Below are 19,100 nucleotides of genomic sequence, written 5' to 3' on the forward strand. Positions count from 1 at the left end.
TGTTGACGGTGGTGATATTAGCTGAGGAATGTGTTATCTGTAAATTTTGATATACAACTCTTCACCCCATTCATGAATAAATATGTTGAAAAGTTGATACTCCAGAACAGATCTCTGTGAAACACCAATTGTCACATCCCACTAGTCAGATCCTTTATCTCCACTCCCCTACCTCCCAACTGATTTCCAAGCAAAGTTAAAAGGCTACCTCCAATTCCATGCACGCAAAGAATTTGCTCATTATCTGTTGAGTGGAACCAACTAAATGCCTTCTGGAAGCCACTGTCTTCTTGACACAGCTTTGAAAGGAGGCATCTGAGAAGTGGTTAAAAACTGGAATGGATAATAACTAAACCTGAATACTACTATAGATTAAATTGTGTGGGGTAGAACTATGGGACACATTTTAAAATTGGTGTCAGGAAATTTAGGCCCAGTGGCAGGAAAATTTTCTCACACAGTGGAATGGATTCCCAGATGGCCCAGTTTATTTAATTGGATGTTGTAATGAAAGGAAAGCATGTAAGGTCTGAGAGAGTTGATTTGGATGAACACAATGGCCCTCCTTATCCATCTTTCGGTAATGGGTTTCTAATGTTAACCAGACAAACATTGTAAAAGAACGACGGCGGGGTACGGGGGGAAAAAGTCCTTCATATTTCACCACCAATTAACCCCAGTAAAACACTTTTCTCTCATCCGTCGGGTGCAGTCCGCTCACTGGTTGCAGGCGCTTTCAGAGCTGCGCATGCGCAAACACCGTCGCGGCCTTCGGAAAATCACGGATGCGCAGACACAAAGAGCCGCGCGTGCGCAGACACCCCCCCCCCCCCCCGAGAGTCGCGCGTGCGCATAGTCGAGCCGCGCGAAATTTTGAATTTTGATTCAGGTAACGGATATCCGCAAAGTGAAAAACCGAGGAAAATTCGGGATCGAGCCCCGCCGGGTGGGGGTAAAACGGCGTCGGAGACACCGGCCATCTACCCAAGAGCGCCTCGGGTGCCAGGTCAGTGCGGGGCCCATGCGATCTGAGGCTTTTTTTTTGTTCGCATGTCGGAGTCGGGCGGGTGGAGAAAACTAGGCCTGTCTCTGTCTGTCACTCACTCTCTCTCTCACACACACACACACACACACACCACCTTTTAATATTTGAAAGGACCTTGTGTGTCGCAGGGTTGTCAACCCTCCAGGATTGACCCTGCGATCCTCAGGAATCGAAGATCAATCCCCAGGTCACTTTTGTGTGCGCAACCCGGGAGAGAAACACAATCGGAGAGATACAGAAACAGATTTTTGAATTTTCTCTTCGAACATTTCCCTTTGCCAGAGATAAAAATATTGAAATGGGAAAACCAAGGCTGTTTGGCTGACAGTCAAAGATGATCCAATTGGATTATGAGTCCTTTTTAACCTTCCAATTGGCGGAGGCAGGCAATGTGGATCAAGGATGGATGCGTTGGCCGACTAATGGCTGGAGCTTGGCGGCGGCGGGCGGCGGGCGGGCAAGTTCATGTGATGAAACCTCCAGGAATACATTTAATCACAGTTGGCAACCCTGTTGTCAAATACCGGGTGGCACGTGTCAGCAGTCAATCAAGGCTGGAGTGGACCAGGCACCCAGCCTGCAGCCAAAATCTTCTGTCTCACCTTTTGAACCACAATTAAGGTACCTTGTGTCGACTGTAGATGCCTCCCTGTTTCAACCTGTGATTTCTCGATCACTGCTGCAACAATCCGTTCCCATAACTCCAGGCCCATGAAAGATGAATGAGAATTGGCCAGGCAGAATTGAGTTAAATTGACAGGGATCTCAGTTGTTTCGGTTCCCATGTCTTATTGCATTACTGGTTGGTGTCTGAGCTTCATGATACATTGCTACTTACAGAGATATCTGAAAGTGTAGAAGCAATATAGATAAATTAAAAGTATTACCGTGGGAAGAATGTCAAAAACTTTTGTGTTTTGGCATCAATGTGCTAAATAAGCATTCATATGATGGGAGAGAGTGAAACTTGATTTTAGAGCATCCAGACACCCAAAATATAGAAGTGGGTAATGGGAAGATAAGAACTTGGAAGAAAAATTGAAAAGCTGAAGGACGGAGACTGAACATAACAACAATCAGACCATAACCAGGCATGGTTTGTTTGTGAAAATCTTATTCAAATGTACAATACATATAGAACTAATGATAACAAAAACAAAAATACCTGGAAAAACTCAGCAGGTCTGGCAGCATTTGTGAAAGGGAGCAGTTAACGTTTCAAGTCTGCATGACTCTTCAACATGTTGAAGAGTCATGCGGATTCGAAACGTTAACTGTGCTCCCTTCCACAGATGCTGCCAGAGCTGCTGAATTTTTCCAGGTATTTTTGTTTTTGTTTTCAATTTCCAGCATCCGCAATTTTTTTGCTTTTATCTTAGAACTGATGATAAATTTCCTTTGTCAACTAAAACATCTATGAAAATACTCTGAGATTTTGGGAGTGAAGTGCCAGATCTTTCCTGCTTGAGTAGGGAAGCAGGTGTAGGGGACAGTGGAGAGTATTTCATGCATGTTGTATTTTTACATCAGTTTTTGACACTACTTTGCCTTGATGTTCTTATCTTGTATTTGTTTCTTACAGGACAAAATGGATACTTCGACATCAGTGTCCCGAGTGGGCACTGCTGACCATGTTTTTGTTTCTCCGGCTACAAGACGACAGGCAATTCAGAGCCTAAAGACCTCTGTAAAAATGGATGTTGCGCCAAATGACGATGAACGTGAAAGGAGGGAGAGGAGGCGCTCAAAGGTGACTGACTTGCAGTTAAGTGGGACAGAGAGCCCACTGGTATCCCCAGTGCAAAGGTAGGGTTTATTGCCCAATTTATTTTTGTCTTTACTGAACATGCATGTAAGTTCACTTTTCAGGAAGGACCCTTGGATAGTCAGGTGTGGAAATCCTTTGCTTCCTGCCATGTAGGTCTCATTCCTCTATAACTTTGATTTATTTTTTCCTCCTCCTTAAGCCCTGGAATCTTCTGGGGTCCTTCCCAATTACCTTAGCATGTTTATACAGTATAGGTAACTGACATTGCTGGAGTATTGTACTCAAAAACAGTCTGTAACCTCACGGCCCGGCATATCCTCCACTCTACCGGGGGATCAACCCTGGTTAAATGAAGAGTGCAGGAGGGCATGGCAGGAGCAGCACCGGGCATAGCTAAAAATGAGGTGTCACCCTGGTGAAACTACAACACAGTACTACTTGCGTGCCAAACAGTGAAAGAAGCAAGTGATAGACAGAGCTAAGTGATTCCACAACCAAAGGATCAGACCTAAGCTCTGCAGTCCTGCCACATCCAGTCAACTCACTGGATGAGGAGGCTCCACAAATAGCTCAGGGTGGGGGGCCAGCACGTAAGTGCAAAATATAAGGCTGAAGCATTTGTTACAAGCTTTGGCCAGAAGTGCCAAGTGGATCATCCATCTTGGCCGCCTCCAGAGGTACCCAGCATCACTGATGCCAGTCTTCAGCCAATTAATTTCACTCCACGTGATATCAAGAAACCGTTGAAGGCACTGGATAGTGCAAAGGCTATGGGTCCAGACAATATTCCGGCAATAGTACTGAAGAATTATGCTCCAGAACTTGCCACGCCCCTAGCCAAGCTGTTCCAGTACAGCTACAACATTGGCATCTACCCAGCTATGTGGAAAATTGCCTAGGTATGTCTTGTACACAAAAAGTCCCATCATCAGTAGAGTAATTAATGGAAGGGGTCATTATCAGTGCTATCAAGCGGCACTTACTCAGGAATAACCTGCTCACTGATGCCCAGTTGGGGTTCCGCCAGAGCCACTCAGCTCCTGACCTCATTACAGCCTTGTTCAAATGTGGACAAAAGAGCTGAACTCCTGAGGTGAAGTGAGATTGACTGCCCTTGACATCAAAGCTGCATTTGACGTCAAGGATCCTTAGCAAAACTGGAGTCAATGGGAATCAGGGGGAAACTCTCCACTGGTTGGAGTCACACCTAGCACAAAGGAAGTTGGTTGTGGTTGTTGGAGATCAGTCATCTCAGCACAGGTCATCACTGCAGGAGTTCTCTCAGGGTAGTGTCCTCGGCCTAACCATCTTCAGCTGCTTCATCTATGACCTTCCTTCCATCGTAAGATTAGAAGTGGGGATGTTCACTGATGATTGCACAATATTCAGCACCATTTTTGACTCCTAAGATGCTGAAGCAGTCCATATCCAAATGCAGCAAGACCTGGACAATATCCAGGCTTGGGCTGACAAGTGGCAAGTAACATTTGTGCCACACAAGTGCCAGGCAATGACCATCTCCAACAAGAGACTCCAACCATCTCCCCTTGACATTCAATGGCATTACCATTGCTGAATCTGCCAATATCAACATCCTGAGGGTTACCATTGATCAGAAACAGTACTGGACTAGCCATAGAAATACTGTGGATACCAGAGCAGGTCAGAGGCTAGGAATCCTGCAGTGAGTAACTCACCTCCTGACTCCCCAAAGCTTGTCTGCAGTCTACGAGGTACAAGTCAGGAGTGTGATGGAATACTCTCTACTTGCCTGGATGAGTGCAGCTCCCACAAGAGTCAAGAAGCTTAACACTGTCCAGAACAAAGCAGCCTGCTTGATTGACACCATATCCACAAACATTCACTTCTTCCACCATGCTGCACAGGAGCAGCAGTGTGTACCATCTACAAGATGCACTGCAGGAATTCACCAAGTCTCCTTAGACAGCACCTTCCAAACCCACAGCCACTACCATCTGGAACGACAAGTGCAGCAGATTGATGGGAACACCATCACCTGAAAGTTCCCTTTCAAGTCACTCACCATCCTGGCTTGGAAATATATCTCCGTTCCTTCACTGTTGCTGGGTCAAAGCCTGGAACTGCCCCCCCCCAAAGCACTGTGGGTCACCTTCACCAATGGACAGCAGTGGTTCAAGAAGGCAGATCACCACCGCCTTCTCAAGGGCAACTTGGGATGGGCAATCAAATGCTGGCCCAGCCAGCGAAGCCCACATCGCGTGAATGAATAAAAAAAATCATGATTCTTCTGCCTAGGTTTGGCTGAAAGCTGAGCTGTGGATGAGCAGCTCCTGTACATTGAACTAACTCATTCTAACTGTCACTCATTGTTACAGGGGGACCCCACAATCCTTTGAAGCCAAGCTATCAAATAATCAGATATCTGAACACTATTCTACCTGCATCAAACTATGCTCTGAAAATGTAAGTAGCGCTGACCTTTGTTCTCATTTCAGAATTGAACTGGTTTTTCCTTTGCAATGTTAAAATGATTCCGATTTAGAAGAGAAAATGGGCTTATTACACGTTTGGGTCTTGTACCTAGAATAACCGAGAGCTTGTCGAATCACTTTGAAAGGATCATCCTTTGTGCATAATCTAGGCTGCCACTTGATTGGAATTCTAATCAAGTGTTGCTGCTTTCTCAGAAGTGAGGCTCAAGACATTTACTCATTCAGGTGATAAAAGTGATGCAAAAAACCGAGCGCTCTCCATCTGTCCTGCCCAACATTCATCCTTCAGCTTAACTAGTCATTTATCTTAAAAACATGAAATAAACAAGGCTGGTAAATGGGATTAGGTAGGTAGGTCAGGTGTTTCTCACGTGTTGGTGCAGACTCGATGGGCCGAAGGGCCTCTTCTGCACTGTGATTCTGTGAAACTGAAAATGTTGGGAATACCCAGCAGGTCTGTCGGCGTCTGAAAGAAGACAGATTAAGGTTTCAGTTTTAAACCCGGAGTCCTGCTGTTTATTTCTAGCCTTTTTTGCAGAGTAATGCTGGTGTAGCATTGTGGTTGTTTTGCATACACAGCAGCAATCACTGTAATTCATCCTGTCAAACACTGATGTGACAAAATTCTTGTTACAGTTTTGGATTTTTTTGTCTATTGTTCCACAGGAAGGACTTTTACATGTGCAATGTTAAAATGTGTTTTCTTTAATAGAAGCTTTCCTAAGCTTTTCAAGATAACTCAGTGGTAAATTGTGGATTTTGAGACAAATAAACTGTAATTGATTTCTGAGATGAGGTGTTGCTTCTTTCCAAAACTATGGCCAATATGCTGACAAAACTGGTCATTCAGAAAGATAGCTACTACCTTGGTGTTGAAGAACTTGCTCTGGGTTTGGAAAAACGCTATTAAAGTTATTGTGTCAGTCAAGCAGCAGCTGGCTCCAATGAAAGTTAACTCAAGCTATCATTTGGAGAGGTTGAAGAAGTGCCCATGGCATGGAGATCCAGTTCAGATCTCAATGGAGTTTGATTGTTACATTCCTGGGTCCTGCCACTGCACAGGTATAAGGCAGTGGGAGTGAAGTTTTATTTAAAAATTAGGCACCCAGGCCACTTAAGGAAGTGACTGACAACATTGAACATGAAAAGGATTCTGCAACAGACTTGAATTTGCAGCAATACAGTCTAATTGCATTATTTATTCTGTGACTCTCATAGAAAATCACCACAAAGAATGCATTTGGTCTTCACTTGATTGATTACATGGCTGACCTCCTTAAAGAGAAGGAATCTGAACTCACCAATTTCAAGGTTAGAAAGGCATACAATACATCAGATTTTATTCAGTTGTTCTAATAACATCTCTCCTGTGATTGCTTGAGGGCCAGAACATACTTTTAGACCTCTGCAACTTCATCTTCACTTTGACTGTGAATGATCTCTATTAACTCTAGTTCTCTAGTTTGGAATGCATCTCATTAATCGGCTTCTGTTACCAATTTGAAGGGTAAGCGCTTGAGTTGTGTGCTGTGATGTTAGCTATTGCAAATGCTTCAGAGAGCAGAGTTTGAATCTGCTGTTTTAATCTAATGAAAGGAGAAGGCTTTCGTTGCAACAGCATGCAAGTTTTGTATGAGTTATAATATATTTTTAATTTTCCCTGCCTTTTCTGTTCTGGTGACCTCTCTACTTGGGCCTCCTGTGACCTAAAGCAAGAATTTTTATCTGCCAGATTCAGTCTGCACCTTGGCTTCACAGTTTCAGTTGAGACACAATGAGCAAGTTATTTGCTTAAGCTCTATCAAGTTCATTGCACGTCTGGTCCACTTTTGAAGCACAAAAGTACAAGAACTCCAGTTAAGAAAGAGCTAGATGAAGTACTCAGCAGGTCAAGCAGCATCTGTGAAGAGAAACAGAGTTAGCACTTGAGGTCTATGAACTTTTATCAGAACAGATGGAGGATAGAAGTATCAGAGTTTTTAAGTCAGTAGGACCGGGGAGGGGGCAGGAAGAATAAAAGGGAAGGTCCGAGATAGGGTGGTGGGCAGGAGACATTAAATAATCAATATTTAATGGTGCAAAAGCCAAAGGCAATGGTAATAGGTACAGTAAAGATAGTTGACGAGGTGAGGTGTCAATAGCTATATAACAGCTATTTAAATGCAACATCAAGGGATAAAGAAAGAAATGAGCCGTACAGAAAAATTATCAGGGTCGTGTGCTAGGCCCAACCATATTCAGCTGCTATAACAGTGATCTTCCTTTCATCATAAAGTCAGAAGTGGGTATATTTGTTGATGAAGCAGTCCATGCCCAAATGTATCTAGGCCTGGGCGAACAAGTGGCAAGTAACATTCGCACCACACAAGTGCCAGGCAATGACCACCTCCAACAGGACAGAATCTAACCATTGCCCCTTGATATTCAATGATACTGCCATCACTGAATTCCCTGGGGTTTACCATCGACCAGAATTGGTCTACACATATAAATACTGTGGCCACAAGAGCATGTCAGAGGCTAGGAATCCTGCAGCGAGTAACTCAGCTCCTGACTCCCCAAAGCCTGTCCATCAGGAGTGTGATGGAATACTCTCGACTTGCCTAGATGAGTGCAGCTCCAACAGCATTCAAGAAACTTGACATCATCCAGGACAAAGCAGCCCATTGATTGGCATTCCATCCACAAGTATTCACTCCTTCCACCACCAATGCAAATTGGCAGCAGTGTGTACCATCTACAAAATGAACTGCAGGAACAAACCAAGCCTCTTTAGACAGCACTTTCCAAACCCACGCCCACTACCATCTGGAAGGACTGCAAGCTCCCCTCCAAGCCACTCTCCATCCTGGCTTGGAAATATATCGCCACTCCTTCACAGTTCCTGGGTCAAAATCTTGGGACTCCCTCCCTAACAGCACTGTGGGTGTACTGACACCATGTGGACTGCAGTGGTTCAAGAAGGCAGCTCACCACCACCTTCTCATGGGCAATTAGAGATGGGCAATAAATGCTGGTCTTGTCAGTGACACCTACCTCCCATGAATGAATAAAATAAAAACATAGAAAAAGATGGAGGCAGAGGTTCTGATCTAAAGCTGTTGAACTTAATGTTGAGTCTTGAGGGCTGTAGAAGGCCTAGATGAAAGACTAAGCACTGTTCGATGAGCTTGCATTGATCATCATTGGAACGCTGGCATGGCATGGACAGAAAGGTCAGAGTGGGAGAAGAATGGAGAATTAAAATGACATGTGACATGAAGAGGTAATAAGAGGTAGGCCATTGAGGACTGAGATGAGGAGGAATTTATTCACTCAGAAGGTGGTGAATCTTTGGAATTCTCTACTCCAGAGGGCTGTGGAGGCTGTTTTTGGCTATATTCAAGAAATAGATTTCTAGATATTAAAGATATCAAGGCATATGGGGATCGTGTGGGGAAATGGCGTTGAGGCAGAAGATCAGCCATGATCTAGTTGAATGTCGGACCAGGCACAAGGCGTCGAATGTTTCGGTTCCTATTTCCTATGTTTCGATGAAGCTCGGCGGCCATGCTTGTGGACCAAACAGAGGTGCTCTGAAAGCCGTCACCCAGTCTATGCTGCATCTTCCCAATGGTACAGGAGATCAGACTGAACAGAAAATAGTGTACTAGCAGTTTAATCTATTTTGCAAATAGCTCACAGAACTGACTTGCATTATCGCACCAATTTGTTAAGCTGGGACTTTATAACTGATTTCAGATGGCAGCTGGCACGTTGGATGCTAGTACTAAGATCTATGCTGTGAGAGTGGATGCAGTTCATTTAGACGTGTTCAGGATCCTGGGGGGCCTGGGAAAGAACACTGAAGAGCCAGGTGCTGGTGAGCAACTGCAAATATACATCTTTTTTTCTCCTCAATTAAAACGAAAGCTTAGTTTTATTATTGCTCAACACCTAGTTGCATCAAGTGCAGCAATTGCAAGGTGAGAGAAAAGTCCTATCTTAATGTGGAATATTAGATTTCTTTCCTCCTGTCCCCTTGTATAAAAATATAAATTTAGAATTGTGATATTAATTATGATTTGGGAAAGGCTCTTGTTTGCTTTTTATAAATTTTACTATCCCCCTGTGTATTTTAACATACAGTGACTGTTTTATGTGTATAGAGGTAAATCCTGAGTCTTCTGAAGGTCAGAACACAAAAGGTGCTCAGAAACAAAACAGGAGGAAGCACTCGTACAAAACCATTGAGCAGAACTTGAGCAGCATCACATACGGAGCGAATGACATGAAGTGCGAGGTGAGATTATTTTTCCTTTGAAAGTGGTCATATGATTCAATTGATGCCAAAAATCTCTCTGTGATTAATCAGGTAATTATTCTAGATAATAACGGTCGATAGGCTGCTCAACCATAGATGGAATCATGGCTGTGCTAAATCCGGCGGTCCTTCTTGACACTACACATTGAAACTTCTAGCAGAAATCATCTGAATATCAATCAGGCACAGGAACATTACTTCCTTATTTTTACACTGGGGAAGGTTCTCATTTCCTTTCATAAATTTTAGAATCTTCATTGTGTTTGACCATTTAGTTATGTAGTTAAAGTCCATGGAATATAGATCTCATTCTAAGTAAACAATTTTAACGCCATTCTTAATGACCTGATGAAATGAAGAATGATAGCAACTTACATTTTCTAATATTTTACTAAAATATAAATGAGGAATGGAATATTGACATATCTTTGTTTTAAGAAGCAAAACAAAGAATACTGGTTCAGGACATAATTCCAGTAAAGTTTAAAGGATACCTTGTATTTTGTAGATTGACCCAATGTTCCAGAAGGCTGCCTCGTTGTTTGATGAATGCAGCACAGTTGGGGTTTTCATGGTTAATCTACAGACGTATGGACACTCTGCTCAGCTGCTGTTTGATTCAGACGCCAAACTCATTGAAACTGGTCCTGCACCAGAATTGCCACCCATTGGCCATGTAGAGATATCTGACTTTGAAGGCAAGTTTTTTTTAAGCTGTTAAATGGCAAAATTTCTGTTACTGCAGAAGTACTTCTACAAGTCTTGTATCACTGGTGGTTGCTACTTTATCAGCTTCTCCTCTTGTAGCGAAGGATAATCTATGCTAATCCACTGTTTGCGGTTTCATGCTTCCAGTCACTTGGGCAGTAATCACACACTGGTTACAAGTAATATAGCCTCTTTTGTTTGTGTTCTTCCTGAATCTTTCCAGTAAAGGTTTTTAAATCACTGGAATCGTAAATGTCAATGTGACTGGCAGGAGACAGTTTGGGTGACTGCTAAAACACTGAGTTGGCCCAGAGTTGTTTCTTCAGTGTGCATTTAACAGCCAGATCTCAATGTGATGGACAGTATCTGGGGAGAGGGGATGGCTCCTGTCCAGCAATGTGTCAGTTCATAATTTGTTGCCAGATTAGGCAACCCTGGAAGGTGGTGGTGGCACATTGAACCAGCTGGCAAGCTCCAGTCCCCTGGTGTGGCTGTCCTATCGGGCAGTGATTGTATATCTCTTTCTGCTGATGAGTTTTTCCAGCATATAGTTTTTGAGCCCATATTTGAAAGTAGAGTTCTGATAATCATTCCAATTGGCCATCCTCCCTAAGTGATCCCAGACAAGAAATGTCAACAGGTTATTAATTCAAAGAGGGTATGAAAATTAACAGTTGCCTTGCTCCTCATTACCATCAATGCTAATGTTGCAGTTGGAATAATTTGCACTGAGAACCTTGGCTGATTTTGGTTTTTTCTCTCTAGCTTCAATCACCCATTTCCCACAGCATTGGTTCAGGTGATTTTTTTCTAATTTTACAGGAGACACTATAAGTCATGAATTGAGAGGTGGCACGTAAACAATTCCAATTAGAACAAATTTAGGACTATGTCGTTTGTATAATCAGATCAGGACCAAGTTGTGATGCTTGCACTATTATGCCAACCTTCAAATTGACTTTAGGTGCTGGCTTCACCATTGTGTCCAGACTTTTCCTTGGAACAATATTTTATTCCATGTGTTAGTCTGTAAACTGCCTCCTATTTAAGTTTTGTTTCCATTTAACTTCTGACAGACCTTCAGCAGTCTCTGAAAGACAAGACAATCTGTCCTTCATTTGAAGATTTTCAGTTTACAAATTGGGACAGTGAGGCCCACAATCAGGTAAAGCAAACAGTCTGTCTCATTTATAATATCTTCCTAGGATAAGCCTCCTCATACTTCTACATGTTTATTTGTAGAATAAACAGTCCAGGTATCATAAGTGTTTTCTTAAAAAAAATGGCTGAACTGAATATGTGTGTGTGTGTGTGTGTGTGTGTCTGAGTGTATTGCCTCACTGGTTATTCATGTTTAATACTGCATGTAGTTTATGGCTTACTGTTATTCTCGATATAGATAAACACAAGACTGATGAGTGTTTGGGAGGGAGAATTTATTTCTGCTTTGTGGAAGGTATTTCACTGAATGGACTGTGCTCATCTATTTAGTGTTGTTTTGAGAGACTTTAAATTTTAATTTTAATGGGACTTTTGCTTTTTGTGTGTTTAAAATGTGTTGGTAATCCTTCCAATATAATTCTAACTCCAACTCATTCAGGTTGATTTATAATCCACTATTTTGAGCCCTGTCGAGATTCTTGTGATTAAGCACACAGCCACAATCATCCAATTTCTCCTCTTCAGGCTGTTTCTTCAATGATGGAGAAATTCAAGAAAAGCAACCACTTATTCGATATGAATGCAGAACCAGAATTTGCAGATAGTCAGCTGGGAGGCAATGCCACTGTGGTGGACGACTTTGATGGTGATCTTTGTGATGATGCTGGAGACCTGATGGGCCAGGATTTTGATAACCAGCAGGAATCATCGATGATGGCAAATGGTCAAGGCTGGTAAGAGGGGTGTTTCACAAGCTCCAAAATACTGACTGGTCACAGCAATTACTGGTGCTCCAGGAGTGCATGTCAAAACCTATTTCATTTAAACTAAGTCAGCATTTTAAGTAAAAGTAAGGGAGTTACTGAAATTGCCAGTCAGTATTATTTAGACACCTGAGTTGGAACAGTACCACTTGAGCTTAAAAATCTGTTCACCTGAACATTTCTAAACTGGAAAGTATTTGATTAACATCTTTCATCTCTTTCATAGTAAAGAAATGATTCCTCTCTCAGATGTGGATTTCAACAGCCTTTGTGTCCAACTTTCAAACCAGCCAGGGGAATATTCCTACTTCAGCCCCAGAATAATGAAGATGTGGGCAGGCCCTAATCACTGGCGTTTCAAACCTCGGCAGAAAGGTGAGAGTAACAGCAGAGATAGATGACTGTGAGTCCTGGGCCACAGGTGCTGAAGTGTCAACATGTTTGTTTCACTGTGATAAAATCATCCTTAGAAATTGGTTCTCCAAAAGTTGATTATATTTTTTTCCAATTGTATCACAGTGAGGCCAGCCATAATCTTATCAAATAGCAGAGCAGACTTGAGGGGCCAAATGGCGTACTCTTCCTAATTAGTATGTTTGTATGGGTGAGGGACCTGAATTTTCACAAGGAAAATTTAATTGGATGGTGCGCTATATGTCCACTGATTTTAATAAAGCTTGATAATTATATGTCAGCCAAATACTCTGAATTCCATATGAGTATGTTGAAGCACATAACTGCAGAAAATGTAACTGAAGACAGTGAGTGGGACAGAAATGGTACAAAAATAGGATCTGTGCCTTGTTGAATGAATGTTAGCGATTCAATGCACCTTCGATAATTGATTTTTTTTCTCTTCAACAGAGGCCATCACTGATAAAAATAGGAAAAAACAAGCCAAGAAAATATTTGAAATTAACTTCGATGAGAATATCAATTTTGAGACTCAGTTCAGAGAAACCAGGGTTGGTATAACAACATTGGAGCATCTATCACAGGGGTTATATTTTATTATTTAAATTAACAGACTCAGATAAAGGCCGAAGACCCATAGTACAAGGAACATCTACGGTTGAAATGGAAAGATGACCAGATAATTCACGAATACAGTAGTTAAACTTGATTTTCAAAAGGTTTAAGGGGAAGGGTGGAGTTGAGAAATTCCAAAGTTGTGACTAAGTAGGGAAGAATAACAGACAAGCAGGGCTATGGAGATAGAGTGGGGGAATGGGCTGATTGGATTGCTCAATAGAGAGCTGGCATGGACATATTGGCCTGAATGACCTCTTGCTGTGCTGTGATGGCTCTATGACTATAAATTGGTGGGTGGAGTTGAAAAGGGGAATGGAGAAATGATTGAAGCAAGTTCGAGAGGAATTAAAGCAATAAGTGACAGAGATGCTGTCTTGTGACATAAGCAGTGGGTTTGTACTCTGTATGTGAGATGTAGTTAATATTCCCTCCAAGTTCCCAGACAGCAATTTGGAATGCCCAGCGCACAAGCTAACAGGCCGTGCACAAGCAGCAGTCCCTTTAAGATCGTTGCGTAGACATGCGCACAACATAAAGGGATTGTGCGGTGGAACAAATGGGCCACGCTCAGTGAAGGGACGTGAGAGGGATTGGCAGTGGTACATCCAAGAGGGACTGTCTACATTTGTGCTTCCATCCCACTAGATCACCACATTGTATAAACATGTATGGGTTGAGGTTTGTCTCTCAGAAGAGGTGACGATCCCTGCATGGGGGAGTGTCTTTATATCGGGTGTGACTTTTTTGACGTTTTGGAAGTACAAGAGGTTCGATGTATGAACTGTTACTGTTGTGATATTTCCTCTAGGCTGCCACAACAATCTCAAAAGCTGCATTAGACCGACGCAGTAGAAAGCTGACTACACTGCCTACCGATTTCCATTATGATCCAGACAACATTACCCATTTGTTCCTTAAACCTTCTGTCACGGTAAATGAAGTACTTTTTCCAATAAATTAAAATAATGGAACATGAACAATATCAAAACATTCTGTCACATTTCACTATATCAGTGTTGAGTATTCATAAGTTAAGGCACCTAAAAGGAGTCCAAAAACACAAGAGTTTTATGAGGTGGGCTCAGTTTCATAATTCTCCATGTGATGATTTTCCATTATTAGCTATTTCACTCTGGAGAAGCCAACTGCTTCCTTATAGAAGTGGAAACTGAGAAAATGAATGCTCTTTGCCTATGGGTGGCAGAAAGAGGCTAGTTGTCTATCTTGATGATGAGAATTGTGACCAAACAAAAATCAAAATGGAGGAAAATGACTTAAATGAGAATGTCTGTCTCAGATAGCATTCACCCCCATGTAAAGCTCCCACTATACTATTCCATCAAGTGCTTGCAGTTTAGATAAAGCATGCCTTTAACAGAGATTAATCCTACCGCCCCCTCACCACTGTAGAACAGCTCTTAGTGCACCAGTTTGGCAGGTGGTTTGTCAGAGTTGTGTTACTTGAAGTATGAGGAAGGTGCCGCTAACTTATCCTTTCCCTATAGACTGAATTTGCTGAATACATTAGAAATGGGGTTAAATGATGGACAGTAAACCTCTCTAAAATATTAATGTGTAAAATAATTCTGGTAAAGGGCTCTGTATTCTCCATTTATTTGTGATATTTGGCCCAGGAGTGTTTGATGCAGGCATCATTTTCAAAGTTGGACTGAGGGTTCTTGGTTTTGATTGTTGGCTTCCCTTACTTTGATCACTGAAATATTCCACTAAAATTGTTTACAGCTAAAGCGGATTTTGAAAGAAAATATTTGTCCAGACCAAGATGAAAGAATCGGAGAATATGATTATAACAACCCCAATGATACATCAAACTTCTGCCCCAGAGCTCAGGTCTGTATTTATTTCTCACACACTTTTTGAAGATTTTACTTAATTAATTCCTTTCTTAGCATGGTTCCCTTTTTATTTTTTCTATAGCCTGATAGTGATGATGAAAATGATGGGTTTGTTGCTGCAAATGACTCCTTCGATGCTGCATTGGAGCAAGATGAGAATGGCTTGGAGCTAAATGGCAAGGAGTTGGATATCACAACCTATGGAGGAGAAAACTTAGTGGCAGAGCCTCAGAAAGTAAGTGGATTGCAAGCTATAATCGAGATTACAAAGCTACTTCTCTGTATTTCAGGCAGGGTAGGGGACAAGCTCTTCTGTTCATGAGCAGAGCAGGAATACTTGTTCTTGATGTTTCAACAGCCCTTGCACTGGAATATGTGGTACTGGCAAATGTTTTTCTTGTGTCACCATGTGCCAGCTTGACTCACTTGTAACAGATGGTGAAGAATAGAGGACTACGCGGGGAAAAAAAAACAAATTTGATCACTCAAGTCTCTTACTTGAATGTTGTCTGTGCAAAGGATTACTGTTGTACATACTTAATCTGGACTTCCGTGTTAGTTAAATAGAATAAGAAATGTGACGGATGGCAATGAATTTGAAAGTTTACAATTCTAATCCTAAATTCTGATTATAGGTCAACAAAATCCTGTTGAATTATTCAAAGATAGCAAAAAAGATGGATGTGAAAAGATTGAAGCAGAACATGTGGGATCTTCTTACTGAAAATGCACGCATCCCAGATGGAAAGGTGAAAAGAGTGCTGAATAGGATTAGCAAATGTTGAAAAACTTCCCAATTTATTATAGTCTGGGTACTCCTATAAGAAGCTGTGTTGCTGCCAGTGCAGTTACCCTGAGAAGCTGCAACCAGCTCACCAAACAAACTTAATATTGGAAACCTGTTTAAAATATACTCCCATCTTCAGTGCTCATAGGTTGTGAGTTCAAGGTCCTCTGCAGAGACTTGAATACATAATCCAGGTCGACAACCTGTGCAGCATTGATGGAGTTTTATGAGGTGTTGTGTTTTGGATGAAAGGTTAAACTGAGGTCCTGTCCGCTCTCTGGCAGATATAAAGAATATCATGGGACCATTTTGAAAACAGCCAAGGAGTTCTCCCATGTCTCCTGACCACCATTTACCCCAGGAACACCATCACTAAAACAGGTTATCTGGTCATTGTCTTAATATAGTTTGTGGGAGTTTGATATGTGTAAATTAGCTGCCACATTTCCTGTGGGTGGGAGGGAAGGCTAGGGTGAGCAAGGCTAAGGTTGGCCTGCCTGATCTTACCGTATTTGAGGCCCTGAAGTGCCCTATTAAAGGCCACATAAGCAATGCTTCCCCCCCAGCTGCAATTTTGAGGTTGGCGGGAGGAGGTCAGGGTTGGGGCCGAAGGCCAGCAGGTTAGCCTGCTCAGGATTCAACAGGGAGAAGGGGGTAAGTGTCTACATTACGGGTCCCCTTTCCTGATTTGGTTTGGTTCCTTGCCATTTTCCTCAGGTACTCATTGCCCTCACTCTTCCCCGAGATCCCCACATTTAACTGGTCCTGGGACTCCTGGCACTTAGAATCTGGCGATTAGCTGTAGTTGTAGCACTGGCCACTGCTCCTGGTGATGCGACTGGAACTACAGAGGGTCCTGGTCAATCAGATTGCCTGCTGGCTCTCTGAGGCAGGACTTCATCCAGAGTGAGGGGTAGAAGTCCTGCCTCCAGTCAGTTATTGGCTGCCAAGATCAGTAGGTGCGTTTCCTGCTGGCTTTTTCAGCCCCACCTTCTGAAAAATTTTCCTTATGTTACAAAAGTACTTTAGTGGCTGTTAAGTGTTGTGGGATGTCCCCAAATTGACAAAGGTCCAATATAAAAGCAAGTAGTTTTCTTTTCAATTAAACAGAATGGAGTGACTGACGAGTTGGAAATCGATGTAATGACAGTGAAAGGACAGCAAAGCTTCACAACTGTCACCAAGAATCTGTTTGAAAGGTTTGTTTTTTTTTTAAACTTGTGTGGACAGCCCTACTGATAAGTGTGCTGTGTCTGTTCAATTGGCCATCATTTTGTACTTGAATTAAGAATTCTAATTTATTTTAGAAATAGTTCTTCAAATGATTAGAATCATAGAATGGTACAACATAGAAGGAGCCCACTCGCCCTCAAGTCTACACTGGCTCTTTGAAAGAGCAATTCTTTTAGTCCCACTCCCCTACTCTTTTTGCCCAAATCCCAGCAAATTTTTTTCCTTCAAGTATTGATAATAAATGATCCGGCTGGTAAGTTTAGGGACATAACGCTCAACAGAGCAGAACTGGGAGTCTGGAAGGTATAGAGACCAGCCAGCTTCATATTTTTTCATTTATTTATGGGATGTGGACATTGGGAGTAAGACCTGCATTTATTGTCCCTCCCTCATTACCCTTAAACATAGAAACATAGAAAATAGGAGCAGGAGTAGGTCATTTGGCCTTTTGAGTCTGCTCTGCCATTCAATATGATCATGGCTGATCCTCTATATAAGTGCCATACTTCTGTGCTCTCCCCATACCCCTTGATGCCTTCAGAATCCAGAAACCTATCATGGTAGGTGTGGTGAGCTGCCACTACCTTGAACCCCTGAAGTCATGTAGTGTAGAGACCCACAGTGCTGTTGGGAAGGGAATTCCAGGTTTTTGACCCATTGACAGTGAACGAACAACCACATATTTCCAAATCGGCATGGTGTGTGACTTGGAAGAAGCTTGTAGGTGTTGGCGTTTCCATGTGCCTGCTGCCCTTGATCTTCTTGGTGATAGACATCACAAGTCCCCAGATGTTCGTGAGGAGCACTTTGCAGAGTCAACTGGGTAGGTTGTGTCTTTGTTGTAGGCAGTGCCTATGGTCGTGTCAGGTGGCATGTTAGGTTATTTTTCCCCGGGATTTTCTTACAGAATTTTGATACACTCGAGTGGATTGCTAGGCTATTTCAGAGGGAAGTTAAGAATCAGCCACAGTGCTGTGGGTCTGGAGTCACATATAGGAGAGACTGGGTAAGGACAGAAGATTTCCTTCCTGAAGGACATCTGTGAATCAGATGTATTTGTAAGACAATCTGATATTTTCACGACCATAATTGTTGAGACCAGCTTTTCATTCCAGATTTATTAATTGAAGTTAAATTTCTCTAGCTGCTATGGTATGATTTGAAATCATGTCTCCAGAGTATTAGTCTGGGCTTCTGGATTATCTGTAATATTACCACTATGCTACAGTTCCTGTTTCTGTACATTTAATTGTAACAATGTAGTCTTCATGATGGTTGTGTCTAATTACTACTACTTTATTATGTCTACAGATTGCCCAGCACAATGGCAAAGAATCTGTCTGTTCCCATGGCATTTGCCTGTTTGCTGCATTTAGCCAATGAAAAGGTATGTATCATTTCACCAAATGTTTAATAAGTGAATGAACATCTTACAACTAAAAGTTAAGCAGCATAGTTTAGCCCTTGATACCTTTGAGGCTGATCACAATTAGGATCATGAGGGCTGGAGTAGTTGAGATGTTTAAGCTGCATGTTTAAAAGCATTTTATTATCTTACAGAATCTTGAAGTTGAAGGAAAGGAAGATTTGTCTGATGTTGTTATCAAACAAGGAATCTGAAGACATCTTTAATGTACATAGCTGTAGAAGATTGGTTGAATGGACTGTACATAGTTGTAAATATTTTCTTTGACAGTAAGCCTTGCATTGTGGCTGTTGCCTCACCTCATAGATGCTCTTCTCAGGCATAATTTCTCTGTGTAAATGTATTTCGAAAACCTGTCGACAACTTATCAGCCTTGAAATTATGCTTGAGATTTTTTAAAAAATAATGAATACTCTTGCTAATATTGCAGAGGACTTTTGGATAATTACATTAAGTATTTGCACCTATTATCTATCCCACTGTCATTTGAAGACTATAGGTGGTGTATTTGCCAAACAAATTGAATAAAGTTTTTTTTTACTC

At 42.0% G+C, this 19,100-nt stretch overlaps 1 protein-coding gene across 1 annotated transcript; it reads left to right on the plus strand.

Annotated features, from left to right (window-relative positions):
* The first annotated feature begins 860 nt into the window (after window positions 1–860).
* ncaph (non-SMC condensin I complex, subunit H) lies at window positions 861–19,100 on the plus strand. Its single transcript, XM_041209755.1, has 18 exons — window positions 861–1,006; window positions 2,628–2,851; window positions 5,171–5,258; window positions 6,506–6,598; window positions 9,029–9,149; window positions 9,436–9,569; window positions 10,099–10,288; window positions 11,375–11,463; window positions 11,985–12,193; window positions 12,450–12,598; window positions 13,088–13,188; window positions 14,064–14,186; window positions 14,999–15,106; window positions 15,194–15,346; window positions 15,747–15,860; window positions 17,009–17,097; window positions 18,443–18,518; window positions 18,692–19,100. The coding sequence occupies exons 2-18, from the start codon at window positions 2,634–2,636 to the stop codon at window positions 18,749–18,751; spliced, it is 2,115 nt and encodes a 704-aa protein (XP_041065689.1). The 5' UTR covers window positions 861–1,006; window positions 2,628–2,633; the 3' UTR covers window positions 18,752–19,100.

Source organism: Carcharodon carcharias, chromosome 17, assembly GCF_017639515.1.
Source record: "Carcharodon carcharias isolate sCarCar2 chromosome 17, sCarCar2.pri, whole genome shotgun sequence".
Taxonomy (NCBI): domain Eukaryota; kingdom Metazoa; phylum Chordata; class Chondrichthyes; order Lamniformes; family Lamnidae; genus Carcharodon; species Carcharodon carcharias.